The 14,857-nt window shown below is 42.2% G+C and overlaps 1 protein-coding gene across 3 annotated transcripts in view; it reads right to left on the bottom strand.

Annotated features, from left to right (window-relative positions):
- Window positions 1-1,056: 1,056 nt before the first annotated feature.
- Window positions 1,057-14,857, bottom strand: part of LOC122794469 (DNA polymerase nu-like) — a 1,147,210-nt gene continuing 1,133,409 nt past the window's right edge. For all 3 annotated transcript variants that reach the window (XM_044062886.1, XM_044062887.1, XM_044062889.1), the window contains one exon: window positions 1,057-1,358. In XM_044062886.1, the coding sequence (XP_043918821.1) occupies window positions 1,299-1,358 (60 nt within the window). In that variant the 3' untranslated portion in view covers window positions 1,057-1,298. The remainder of the gene's footprint in view (window positions 1,359-14,857) is intronic.

Raw genomic sequence — 14,857 nt, 5'->3', positions numbered from 1 at the left:
GTTAGGACAGAAAAAACTACCAACTTACCCAAATACAGTCACTTAGAGTCCGGACCATGATGCGAACGGTAGTGCGGCAAATGAGATCTGAAGGAAGGAGGAAGACAGCGGCATTATGGGTGGGGGAGAAGCTCGGATCAGATGCTGGAAATGCAGCCGAGTTGGATCCGTGCCAGATCCGATTAGCCACAGGTTGAAGAACAAATGAAGACAACAACTTCAGATCAGTTTGCACAGGATTGCATCGACTATTTCACTTCTGAGATACAGGAAAGGATAAAAAGAACGTCTGCATCTTAAAATAATGTGCATGTGTAATTTAAAGGTACACATTTTAGCAAACTCAAGCAGAGTGAATGCAAGTGACACAAAGCCACTGGATGCAATATTTATAATTCAGCAGTTACCAAAATGGAGACAAATGTTGATATTCTGTGAGTAGCCAAACTTCCCACAACAACTCTATCATTACAATCCAAGGGAAAGAGTAAAACATTTGCTTCATTTTCTTTGATAAAATATACCTATTTGCCCTTTGTGGCTAAATATAGGTTTACTCAAGTACAGTAGGCTGACACTGTTTTACAGACAACTGGAGATGCCTTACACAAATATGTTACTACACTGATAGGTCATGTCACTAATGCACATCATGAATTACACTGTAACACTGCTATCAAATGTTATTGCTAAAGTAGCAGGCATCTAAAATATGTTTCGGAAAAGGCCAAGTGTCCAGACAATAGCCAAAAGAATGATAAATTATTTGTAGAATTATAAATCAGAACTTTGCTTGTTTACATAAAAACATTTGTACTAGAAAATCATCCCTGAGTATTACTTTTTCAAGCCACTACAAGATTAGAAAAACATTTTTTATACAGCTGTGCAAGTCTACTGTATGAATTAGCTGTACTGCTCACTCTAGAAAAAAAGATAGCATTTCCTCACAAAACAGCCACCTACTACACGTGACTACTCATATTAACGTTTGTATCGATGTAGACAGCCATCTTGTAGATATGTGTCAGCTACTAGTTGACTGAAGCATTGCTATTTTGTTATATAAGATTTATTTGCAGTTGTTATGAAGACAGTAAACACAATTGATTGCTGTTTACCTTCACTGAAAGTAATACAATAAAGTGTAAAATAACAATCCAAACTTGTAAAAGGCAAATAAAATAGTTTGTTATTGTACATTCTGAAGTGTAAATATAAGGGAAAATAGTGGAGTCATCATACAGTAACAGAAGTACACCACAGAAGAACTGTGTACAGCTTTAGTTCTTTCAATGCTACATTTCTTTCATTGTTCCCCAGGACTTTCCGTAAGTAAGTGTCACTTGTAAAGGAACCTATAAACAGGAATTACAAAATAAATTTCATTAAAATATTCTATGTAATAAATTAATTAATTAAATCATTTTACATGTAAAAAATGAACCACTGAGGCACTTTTAGTCATGGCCTAGTTACAGAAAAGTTATTCAAATGTAAGCTGAGGTAAGTCTAACTTATCCTACTTCTTTATACATTCTAAATTATTTTTTTAGATTTACTCATTATATGACCCTTCTATTCATACTGATTACATGTTATTTTTTTACATTCACTAGTTAAATGATCATGATTTCGTCAAACGTAACATGTTTTTAATTGGCCCCATATGTTAGGGTACAGCTTGGCCCGACAAAAATCACACTTAGAAGGTAGTTAATGTTCCCATTTTAAAAGTCACATAACACACATTCCTGTTATCTTTAGTGTTCAGCACACATTTCAGACTTCATCATACCTCTCAACCTGGAATCATCAGATGTGGGCAAAGGCCCATGAAAAGTACATACAACTCGCCAAAAATCTGTATGCTAATCAACATAAAATGTGCATGCATAATTATGTAACCTACCCACTCCAACGGAATTGTGGGATACCATCTTTTAAACACAGATTGAAGAACAGACAAAACATTAAACACAAAATATAACCAGAACAATAGTATTTTGTTTATATTAACATTTGAACTTATATAAAACTTTGAACTGTTGCAAAACTAAAATATAATTTTGTTTTTTAAAACTAAAATTAACTGCTTGCTTCTACACTAATATTAAATAACACAAAACTCAGCGAATATAGCAACAGATCATCTGCAAACAAACAAACTGCATTTGGCTCCACCAAGATTATCCATGACCCCATTCTGACGTTAATTCCGCTAATAATGGGCAAGAATGCATGATGATGTATGTATATCATCTCTACTATCTCTTTCAGTATCATTAACATTTCTTTCACCCATCTTCCTTTTATAAGTTAGATTTCTTATCTCACTACTTCATCCAATACTTTCTCAATTTTTTGTAGTATTTCCATAAATATTTTATAGTCAGTATCCACTAGTGTCATAGGCCTCCAGTTGCTTATATATTTTCTTTGATCCATTTTCCTTATAAACTTTATCATTGCACCACATATGCCTTTTTCCATTATACCTTCCTTCATCCATTCATTTAATATTTAAAAAAATATATTTTGTCTTTATTCATTTTCTTATAATACATCCAATCCTAGAGCTGATTCATTCTTACCTTCTTTTATCATATTCTCTATTTCTTCTACTAAATCATTTTCTAAAAAAAATCTTTAGTTTTTTAGATATTGTTTCACTTTCCATTCTTCTTGCCCATCCATTTCCTCTTTTTCATACATTTCCTCTACAAAATTCCCTACTACCTCCATTATATCTTCTTGTTTGTATTTTATGTCTCCTTTGGCATCATTTGTCAGGTCTGGCCATAAGGTTGTATTGCTTGAAATAAAAAATTAAATCCAGTGAAAACAAAAGCCTTGAGGAACTATTCCAATGGTAACCTCTCTCTACTAAGCAACACATTGGCTAAATTCCAAGCACCCTGAAACCCATTAAACACCATAGCATATGCTGAACCATTTACAAAATCTCTGTAAAATCATATTGATAGCTGTATTGAGAAAGCTTTGCCCACTCATATTAAGAATAAGACAAACTCAAAAGACAAGCCTGCCAGGTGGAATCACAATATCAATTGGTTATGCAACAAAAGAAAAACAAATCCTGGCCAAGCACAGGAGGAACAAAACCATATATACTAAAAGACCCCTGATCAATCTAAACAGGCAGCTAAGAGGGTTAATTAATACTTCAAAGGCTAAATATGAAGAAAAAGTAGCTTCTCAGGCAAAGGACAACCACAAAGCTTTCTACAGCTATGTCTGTACCCGCAGGGAATATAACAACAATGGGCAGAATAGGAGTTAACGTACTTAGTATAACTTGGTATATGTGTTGTCCTTTCTCATTCTTCCTCATCGATGGGGTTATGGATCCAATCCTCGGATCTGACTCAGACGCATCTTCCAGACTTCAGATCCCAGTCTCGAGCTCCTCCTCCTTCTTCCCACAATGCACCACACCACCCCTAACTCCTCAGATCGAGTTTGCTGCCTATGTCTACTGAACTACAGAGACAGGACAGACAAGAAAGAATCATAACTGCAACCAAAAACTAAATTACCATAAAAAACAATATCTTTCTAGAAATAATGTAAGGCTGGGGATGGCTGGGAGGGATGGTGAGGAAGAATGAGAAAGAACAACACATATACCAAGTTATGGTAAGTAAATAACTCCTAATATGATGTTGTCCATCTCATTCTCCCTCACCAATGGGTACAGTCCCCAGTTACATAATTCTTGGGGGGCCCTCAAGGGAGGCAATGCCAGAACACTGTCAAGCCCAAACAGAAAAGTCTGTATCTGGAGCCAATGCCTAATTTGAAATGTGTTACAATAATATGAGAACGCAAATGACTGTATGAGAGATTTCACATAATAAATAACTGTGTTAGGAAGGATAATAAGAAAGTCATGGATTTGATATAATGACTGTAGGATGACGAGGCAATTCCAAAACACTCTATAAACAACTGAAACACAGACAGAAGTTTAGCTGGCCAGCATTACAGAAAAGGGACCATGCAGTCCAAGCAGAGAAAAAGGAAATAAACAGCTGGTCAGATTTCCTGAGCAGTAGGCTCCAGAAGAAAACTTAAGCATAACTGACAACCTAGACAGGACGATAAACAAAAATGACCAACAATAATAGAGAAGGGAAGAAAAGTAGCCAAGAAAGATCCAATGCCCAAAATGGATGCCCATGTGGGTAATACTTGTTTACCATGAACTGGGCAGGGGAACCTAGAGAGAGAGAGAGAGAGAGATAGAGAAGGGAAGAAAAGTAGCCAAGAAAGATCCAATGCCCAAAATGGATGCCCATGTGGGTAATACTTTTTTACCGTGAACTGGGCAGGGGAACCTAGTGAGAGAGAGAGAGAGACTATGAGAACCTGAGGGAAGACATGAGGATGGCTTCGAACATTAGGGGAAGTCTACGAAGACATAGCATGGTTGGCCCCAACAGCTACAAATCCAGTTTGCAATGGACTGATGGAGGGACCACTCATGATGAATCAGACTGGACCTACTGAGTCTGCTTGCCGCAGCTCTGGATTTCTCCAGGAAGTGTGAAGCAATAAAAGAGCAATCTGAAGAAATCACCCATTCCAGACCTTCTTAACCTTTTGGCACAAGGGTTAAGAACTGGTTCATCCATGTTTGTTGATATACTAAACTACTGACATGCTCCAGGTGCACATGGAAAAGCCCCCTATAGGAAGAACATCCTGAAAGGCCTGCAGCATTAGAAGAGTTCTCATCTCCAAGACATTGGCATGCAACCTGGTTTGGCATATACTTCAGGCCAGCCTTTGCTTGAAACACTCCCTTGTCCAGTCTGGGTAGAAAGTGTCCATGGCTACTGTGGAGGGGCAAGAAAGGGTGAAGAAAGTTTTGCCTAGCACAAATTGACTGAGTAGATCCAAGATACAGGCCGATAAGGAACAGAACCACGGAGTTGTAGGGTTAATCTTGTAGGGGAATAGAAGAGACAAGGAGTCTCACACTTGATTTCTTAACGGGCAGTGAAGAAACAGGAATACTATCTGGTCTTTGGCATTCAAAAGAGAGTCTATGACCAGCAATTCTGTACAGCAGATAGATTCAATACTGCTGTATTTACAGTAAAGCCCAGAGGCCTGGAGATTGGAAAACTGGTAATCCTCGGTCTACAATGGCTGATACCAGGTTAGAGCAGTAAGGGGATGGTTGTTCAGATACAGAAACACCTGAAAGCCATCAAGACACAGGTGATCAATCACTACAGGCAGCATAGGGAAACACCTCCCGGGAACTGCAGTGAGCCTAGGAGTAAGGTCATGAATAGATAAATGCTGGCTGCCAGCCAGAAGCGCAGATGTCTTTTGGAGCACCTGTTTAATTTGAAGTAAAAGTATATATTCAAACATGTATGGAATGCCTCCAATTATTCTTTCACAGAAGGAGCAGGGTGGAGTGAAGCATGACCATTTGGAACACAGGCTCCTTTAATATAGATAGATATACCCAAAAAGGGAGTAGCAATATTAGTTATTATGGTTAGCACCCCAGCATCATGTGTTAAGCCAGGTTTTATCTCCCGGTGCCACATAGGTTCATAGGTTCATAGGTTCATACTAGGCTATCTGCCCAAGGGCATTTACAAGCCTAGCCCATAGTTTTGTGGCTTACGCCACCCCTTTAGTATGGGGAACTATACCCACTATTTTGCTGTGCCTCTGTCGAGCAGTGACACTGAGGTAATCCCTGGGGTATATCTGCGATCTCCCATCCATTGGTCAAGATTTCTCTTGAACAAGGCCAGCGAGGTGCTCTGCCTCACATATACCGGGATTTTGTTCCACAGCATAGGGAGTCTTTGGGTGATGAATCTATCCCTCCAGCACGTCCTATTAATAGCCGTGTCGAGGTGTAAGTCTCCCGCCCTTGTGGCTCTGATGGATCTAGATTTTTTGAGGTGAAGCATATTCATCAAATCTGGGTTTGACATGGCCTTGTATGTTAGGCAAAGGTCACCTCTGAGCAAGTTAAGCGACTGAATAGAGCTGGAGTTCTTTCAGTCGGGCAGCATAGGACAGATTTTTGAGACCCTTTATCCTTTTGGTGAGGAACTTTTGTGGCCTCTCCAGCTGCTGCAAGTGTCGGGTCAGATACATTCCGAATGGGGCATTGTACTCAATCATTGGTCTGATGAGTGATGAGTAGAGGGAGACAATGACCTCCCTTGATCTAGATGAGAATCCCTTCATGATAAGGTGGGCAATGTAGAAGGTCTTCCTAACTACTTTAGCTACATGGGTGTCGAATGACAGACTACTATCAACCTGGGTCCCCAGGTCCCTGATAACTTCTTCTGTGCTCAGTGGATTGCCACCTATTTGGTAGCTAGGGTAACCTTGTTTTTCCCGAAGGGTATGACTATGCATTTTGGCATTTAACTTTAGGCCATGGCTCTGGCACCAGTTATCCGTTTCTGTGAGACCCTTCTGAAGGATATCTGTGTCAGATGTGTTTTCTACTATGGCGCCAGTTTGCAGTCATCTGCAAACTTTGTCAGCCATAACCCTCCTGTGTTTGCTTGTACTGAGAAGTAGATGCCAAACAAGAGTGGGCCTAGGACTGAGCCCTGTGGGACACCACTTGTGACAGGCTTTGAGTCTGACATGGCGCCAGCAACTCTGACCCTGTGGGTTCTGTCACTCAGCCAGTTTGCAACCCATCTTGTGATGTATGGGTTAATATTTAAGCTGATGAGTTTTTCAATGATACCCGAGTGGGGTATTGTATCGAAGGCCTTCGCCAGATCGAGGTAGGCTGTATGGACTGCCTTTCCCTCATCAATGGCTTTGGTGACTGTTTCGAAAAAGTCAACCACGTTTAAAAGGCATGATCTGCCTTTGACAAAGCCAAACTGGGTTGGATCCAAAGTCTGCAAATTCCCTATGTCTTTATTTATGAGGTCCATTATGATCCTCTCCATGGCTTTGCAGATAAGGCTTGTCAAGCTAATGGGCAGGTAATTTCCAGGGTCGGTGGAGGCACCGCCTTTGTGAAGTGGGACCACAGTTGCAGTGCGCCACTCCTGGAGTGCGTATCCAGAGGTAAGGCTCTGATTAAACAGCTGTCCTAGCTGTGGGTTTAATTCCTCATTGAGTTCGTGGAGCACACAGCCGGGGACACCATCAGGTCCCATGGATGCTGTGTTTTTTGCTTTGGAAAGAGCAGTTCTCACTTGGGCGTTGGAGATGTTTGGGGGGCTGCAATCATTTGGTATAGATATCTCTCCTTTGGGGAGGGGAGAAGTTTGCACTGAACCTGTCAGCCAGTATGTTGGCAATGTCCGTAGGATCAGTAATCTTCACATCATTTTGAACTAGTTCTGAGCATATCTGGGAGTTTCCTCCCAGGTTTCTAACATAGCTAAAGAAGGCCTTATGATTGTCTTTTGAGTCTTTAGCTATTTTTCTCTCAAAATTTGCTTTGGATGATTTTATGAGAGCTCTTAGTTTTTTACTTATAGTGATCAAGGGTGTCTTACCTTTTAAGGATTTTGCTCTATCTTGTAGTAGCTTCCTCCTTTTGTTGTAGAGTTTGTTTATGGCTGGGGTCCACCAGACTGGACGCTTGCCTTTGGTACAGAGAGTCTTTGTTTTGCTTGGGATTGCCTTATCCATGCAGTCCTGCAGGTGCTGGTAGAAGGCATTTGTAAGTGATTCAGCGGCATGTGTACTGTTTTCCCGCTCGGGGCCTTAAAGGAGACCACACTAGTCTTTAGAAGTGTGAAGTCGGCTTTGAGAAGTTCTTTACTGTGGTCTTTTTATTTCAGGTGGGGTGGGATGAGGACCTCCAGCGAGATTAGTTTGTGATCTGATCTCACCAGTGAGGGGTATACTTCCGGTGTTGAACATTGTGCTCCCATGTTCGTGATGATGAGGTCAAGTATGTTATCTCCTCTTGTGGGGATGGTAACTAGTTGTTCCATGGCATTTGAGTTTATGAATTCCAGGAACTTTTGGGCTAGGGTGTTTGGGCTTGAGTAGTGTTCCCAGTCTATATTAGGGTAGATGAAGTCACCTAGTATGATGGTGTTTGGTGATACATTTATCCCCTCTAGTGTTTTCAGGAAGGCCATGTGACATAGAAGAAAACTTTCCTGACTACTTCCACAGTTAAGCAACAGACCATGCTTCAGGAGAGTAGACAGTCTATCAGAGAAAAACTCTGAAGTTGGTTAGGTTCTGTGGAGCAACTCTGCCTGTGGTACCAAAACTCCAACACCTAGACTCCTAGAAATGCTGGCTCCAGAAAAGACAAGTACCTCTAATGGCACATTCAGGGAGTTGGAGTTAAATGAAAAGCCCAAGTGTGTCTGACCTTAAGAAGCCAGTGGACCATTTAACTTTCTGAAAGAGACTTTGTCACCAAGGAGGAAAGGAGTAGAAACGAAAAATTAAAAGTTATGCTGTAGTCAAGAATCTAGTGAAAAAAGAAGTTATGTACTCACCATAACGTTCCATCTGAGTAGTTATAGTTCATTTGTCTACGACCTGTGGGGTACAGGATCCATACTGGATCCAAGCCGGCAATTTCACTAGCATCTGCTCCGAGCTCCAAGCTCCTCTCCTTACCCATAATACACCTCCACTACCTTCCAACCCCCAGATCGAGTCTGCTGCCACTTATTCTGAGAACCTGACCTGAAAAAACATCTTATGCATCTAAAACTTCAGCTAAACAGGCTGTCCATATGGTAAGAACTGAGAAGTGTAACACAAACAACTGTAAAAAGTGTCCGATCCCAGTACCGGAACTCGAGCAGGACGGAGGCAAAATCACTTGTTAACCAGAAGCTCCACCAACTAATAAAGAACACGATTTATTTCATATAACACATCCAAAGGTTACAAAAAGTTCATAAAGCTGTAAAGGTTAAGCGCTTTCATCTGTCAATGACAGATTTCTTCAGAACCATTTAATTATCTACGCCACAAGTTTAAATAGCCAAATTTTGGCGCCAAATTCAACTAATTAATAATTACATATTCATTTTTACACTTGTAAATACACCTTATCATAATTTCCAAAACTGAATTTTTTATAAAATACTGAATTTTTTTAAAAAGTTCCTTCCTAAAATTACTCTTTATAATAAGAATCAAACACATTAAAAATATTGTTGAAAACACTATTGAATACTAAATATGTGCTTTTATGTATTACAGACGAGTCATGCTACTGATACAGTTCGTAATTTCATCACAACTTCACTATATCATAAAAACTTATTACTATAATGTGAAAAAGTATAAAAATGTATATATGCAAAAAATGTGTAATAAATAATATAACTGGAGACTGCATTTAAATACTATAAAAATACATAGCAGACATAAAATTGCTGGATACATAGCTTCTAAATTACTAGAATAAGCAACATGTATTATGTGAACCTATGAACAATCTACCTGGACTATTGTGTAACCATATTCCAAGACATAAGAAGCAACAAACATAAAATAAATAAATAAATAATTAAAAAATGCTATATACATATATACATTTTTATACTTTTTCACATTATAGTAATAAGTTTTTATGATATAGTGAAATTGTGATGAAATTACGAACTGTATCAGTAGCATGACTCGTCTGTAATACATAAAAGCACATATTTAGTATTCAATAGTGTTTTCAACAGTATTTTTAATGTGTTTGATTCTTATTATGAAGAGTAATTTTAGGAAGGAACTTTTTTAAAAAAATCAGTATTTTATAAAAAATTCAGTTTTGGAAATTATGATAAGGTGTATTTACAAGTGTAAAAATGAATATGTAATTATTAATTAGTTGAATTTGGAGCCAAAATTTGGCTATTTAAATTTGTGGCGTAGATAATTAAATGGTTCTGAAGAAATCTGTCATTGACAGATGAAAGCGCTTACCTACAGCTTTATGAACTTTTTGTAACCTTTGGATGTGTTATATGAAATAAATCGTGTTCTTTATTAGTTGGTGGAGCTTCTGGTTAACAAGTGATTTTGCCTCCGTCCTGCTCGAGTTCCGGTACTGGGATCGGACACTTTTTACAGTTGTCCATATGGTAAGGACAGGGGGAAGGAGAGAGACGGTTGAAGACAAATTAACTAGAACTACTCAGATGGAACATTATGGTGAGTACATAACTTCTTTACCTGAAGTAGTTCACTTCATTTGATCTTCAACCTGTGGGACAGAGTCCCCAGCTACTAAACACCTGGGTGGCCCTCATGGAAGGATATTCTGGAACACTGCAGAACCAAAGGATGCTCTCCTTTGAGAAATCAAATCCAATTTATAGTGAGAAATAAAGGTATGAGATGAGGGCCAAGTAGCTGCAGAACAAATATCATCCAATGAGACTCTCGACCAAAAGGCTGCAGATGTAGCCATTGACCTAGTCAAATGAGCTTTCACCTGACCTGGAGGAGACAAACCTTTATCCTTATAGACCTGAAGGATGCACAAGGAGATCCACCTACCGATGGTGACCTTGGAGATAGGTTTACCCAAAAAGGGTTTAGAGAAGGACACAAACAATTGATCAGGATTTACCCAAAAAGGGTTTAGAGAAGGACACAAACAATTGATCAGATTTATGAAAGGTTCTAGTCTTGTGTAAATAGAATCGTAACTGTCTAGGAACATCCAGCAAGTGAAGTCTGTATTCCATTTTGTTAGCAAAATTTGGAAAGAAAACAGGTAAATTAATGGTTTGATTGATGTTAACCTGTGATGCTACTTTTGGAAGAAAGGGAGGATTGGTATGAAGGGAAACCCTGTCCTTATGGAAAATTATGTATGGAACTTTAATAGACAACGCTTGCAGTTCTGAAACCCTCTTAGCAGAGGCAATAGCCACTAGAAAAGCTGTTTTCCAAGACAAAAAAGTAAGATCTGTGGTTACTGCAGGGTAGATAAGCCCAGAATGAGCCTCAAGTCCCCCATTTTCTTTGGCACCAAAAAGAACCTGGAGTAGATACCCGATCTATACTGATCTGGGGGGGTGGGTTCAATTGGCTTGTTTCTCTAGCAGCTTTGAAATTTCCAGTACTGCTGCCTCCCTCTGCGTCTAGGAGGTGTTTGAGAGGTTTGGGAGGAACCACAAATGGGATTGAGTATCTTCCGGGAATTATCTGAAGCACCCAGTGGTCTGATGTTATGGACTCCCATTCCGCCAGGTGCAATGACAAGTGACCCCTGACTGCCTCCAGAGTAGAGCAGTTGGGCAACCCCTCAGGGCTGCTGCATGGGCCTGTCCGAGAATGGCTCTTGAGACCCAAAATTCCTCGGACCCCCTCTGCCAATGGGCCGGCATCTATTCTGTCCCCCTCTGCCTATAGGGGAAGAAGAGCCCTAAGTGTCCCAGGAATGCTGAGACTTTCGAAACCACATCTTCTTTTGCTCTTGCTGATTCCGGGAAATGGATCTTTGAGGTTCGAGAAGTGGATTCTGATGGCAGACAGTGTCTTCCCATCTTTCTCACTCTGGACCAAGGTGTCTCGGATGGTCTTACCAAAAAGGGTAGAACTGTCATAAGGGGTGTTCGCATAAGATGCCTTGGTTCCGTGAACTGACATAATCTGAGCCAGGCGTTACGCCTCATGGACACGCAGGACCCAGCTACCCAAGTTGCTCCTTCTGTAGCATGTGAGAGGAGTTGCATGGATGTGTTGGAAACCGCTGTCAAAGTGGCAATCTTTGAGGAGAACGTGTCTCTGCCCTCCTGCAACATGGACTTTGGGGGAGACTCAGCCAGTTCCTTTACCAGGTCGCTCTGTAGTCTAGTAATGTGGACCAGATAGTTCAGTGCCCTGATGGAAAAGGTCGCTGACGCATAAACCTGCTTCCCTAAGTGGTCCATCATCCTAGATTCTCAGTCAGGGAGATGAACCGAGGAACTTTCCTGGGCTAGTTCCTTTTTGGTGGCTGCTGCTACCAACATAATGTTTAAAGGGGACCCTTTATTTCACTCTGGTCTGTCAGGGGAGGGCTCAAAATTTTGTCTGGGTGTTTTGGGATTTGTTCCATGGTGTCCGGCTCCTTCCAAGTCCGCTTGTCACACGGAATTGTCTGAGGAAGGTTTTGGGGCAAACCAACCTCCCCGCTGGCATAGGATTTCCATGATGTCTCCAAAGGAGACATCTTCTGGAGGTGATCGGGGGGAACCTTCCTCATCATCCAAATCCGTGTTCTCGGTGAGGGACTCGGGGGAGTCCAAGTGCCTCCTCTTGCACGTATGCTTGCAAGGCACGTCTCTGGTGGGGCTCTCTGGGGGGAACACGCAAGCCATTTGTTCCACAGAGGGAACGGCCTGGGGCTCCTCAGGTATGGGCTGTCCCTCAGGTAAAATGATGGGATTCGCACACAATGCGGAGGGAGTTGGGGCGGAGTCCGAGGAAATAGTCAAGGGTCTCGATCCAGTGGAGAGAACCCTTTCTACCACGTTGAATGACGAAGGAGAATGAGCTTCCTGGGTCACCAGTAAGGAAGCCGCTCTCCCCGGATCCAACTCAAGAATCGGAGCCGGGCCTGAAGTGGACAGAGTGCCAAGGGGGAACTTGGCCCGACAGCGTCGGAGCCGATGGAAAAAGTTCCACTCCCTCCGATCCGACACCCAGGCTCTGGCTCTGAGACCCACTCGGATCCAAACTGGTTGGATCCGACATGCTCCAGGCAGCTGCCAGCGTCAAGGAGAGAGGTACTATCGACACTGACCCCCCTGACTAAGGCCATCCTTGGATCCATGTACTCTGAACCTGGAGGTTGGACCGGAGAAGGAGAAATTGGAGTGAAGAAAGGAAGAGAGCCCCCCCCTCCAGGGGGAGAGGGGGCTGGCAAGACTCCCATTTGGATTTGTGTAGGAATGAACCTCCTCATCATTTTATCCATGTCAGCTTCAGAAAGGCTTTGGTTGGACCATGACGAGGGGACGGACTCCGACCTGGCAGGTCGAGGAATCGAGGCCCTAGATGGTGGTTGTGGCTCTTCCGGCTCCGGGGAAAATCTGGGAGATTGGAGCCTTGGTGAGTCATGGTGCCTAGAGTGACACTTGATGGGAGTTCCTGATGCTGAATGGTCCAGGGACCTCTTACGTTTCTCTGTCCGGTGCTTTCTCTCCTTCTCTCTGCCTTTTCTGTGCTCTGCTTCTGCAGGCTTAGAAGTGGGAGGGTGAGTCCCAGCTTGGGAGGGAGGAGAAAGAAGGACGAGAGGAAGGAGAGGTGGCCACAACAGCTGTGACTGAAGCAGTAGAGGAGGCAGCCGCCTCCGTGGTAGGTAGAAGGCCTTTCAAGGCTAACTTGGTCCTTCTGTCCTTAACGGCGCGTGGGTTGAAACCCGCGCAAATGGCACAATCAGTATTTGAATGGGCTACACCCAAACACATTATGCAAAGAGTGTGGCCATCAGCGGTGAAAATTTGTGGCCACACTCAGTGCAAAAAAAAATTATCCTTGTTTCCCACCTATCCTGACCTAGAGTAGTCCAAATACAGGCTTTGCTGTATTCTGGACTTTTGGAAAGTTCCTGTGTTACCCATTTCCTTTCTTGGATAAAGGGAGGCTTCTTTGTTCACCAGTGGCAGTGGGGAGCTTAGAGCAGCCTGTCTATCCCTGGAGGAGTGTTCCCAGCACAATAATCTGGCCATTTTGGGCCAATTTCTAGCTCTTTCAAGTCCTCCTGTATAAAACCCGCTTTAGCGAGGCTTTGCGCAATTTTGCGCATAGCGCAGCATCAGGCAGCGCCGCTTAATTGGGTTTAAACCTTTCTCAGCTCCACAAAGTTTGCTCTTCACTTTTTCCCTTAGAAATGGTCTAGTTCTCATAATAAACACCCTATTCCTACTCTAAAGCCTGGCACTTGCTCACTAAAGCAATTATATAAGTCAGCACTAAAAAATTAAAAGCACTACACCCTCACAAACTCCCCTTGAGTACCTTGTCCCCCATTTGGCCCTTTTTTCAATTATAAAGGAATTCCCAATACTATTCTAGCATGTCCAAAGGTCAGCTGTCAATCTCCTCTCCGGTCCAGCTGGTGAATATGGGAATCTTGAGGCAATGTTACAACTGCCTCATGTACACAGACAACCCTCTCCTCCTCCCAACAAATTCCAACACATGTGAGAGATGCAACCATATAGCCAAACTGGAGGCTAAGCTCTCTCAACTCAGTACTGGCGTAACCAGTCAGGAGGAGAAGGAAACCACACTCACTACAATTCCAGTCTCACATAGACCTACCACGACAGCAAACCAAACACATAAACACACAAAACATACTCGGAGGCTCTAAATAAAAATCTGCCTAAGCAGCAGAGACCTCCAAAGCAGACACCCAAGCAACCGCTACCCCACAACAAAACACGTGCAACACATAGCTCACAAAGCCAGTGTGCCGAACAGTCACAGCCCTTAAGGCTAAACAACACACCTAATACACTTGTAATAGGTGACTCTATCGTCAGGCACACTGACGTCCCACTCACCAGGCTGAACAAGGAGAAGGTCACGGTGAGCTGCCTGTCGGGTGCTAGGATCCGCCACATAACACAAGCACTCAGGTCACTCCAAGGCACGTACAAATATGACTCGGTCATTGTCCATGCTGGTGTGAATGACCTGAGACGTACCTCCCTGGACTACATGAAAAGAGACATAGAGGAGCTCTCTGAGCATGTAGCCCAGGCCAGTATGACCCTGACCTTGAGTAGCATCTTACCCTCAAGAAGAATGATGCCACAATATGAAGACACGATGATCAATTTCAACAATTGGCTTAAGTATTGGTGTCATTCAAAGGGGATCCAATGCCTGTCAGCCT

The sequence above is a fragment of the Protopterus annectens genome, chromosome 2.part1 (assembly GCF_019279795.1).
Source record: "Protopterus annectens isolate FY-2018-M chromosome 2.part1, PAN1.0, whole genome shotgun sequence".
Classification (NCBI taxonomy): Eukaryota; Metazoa; Chordata; order Ceratodontiformes; family Protopteridae; genus Protopterus; species Protopterus annectens.
The sequence above is the reverse complement of the archived record's forward strand: the minus strand, read 5'-3'. Positions and strand labels throughout refer to the sequence as shown.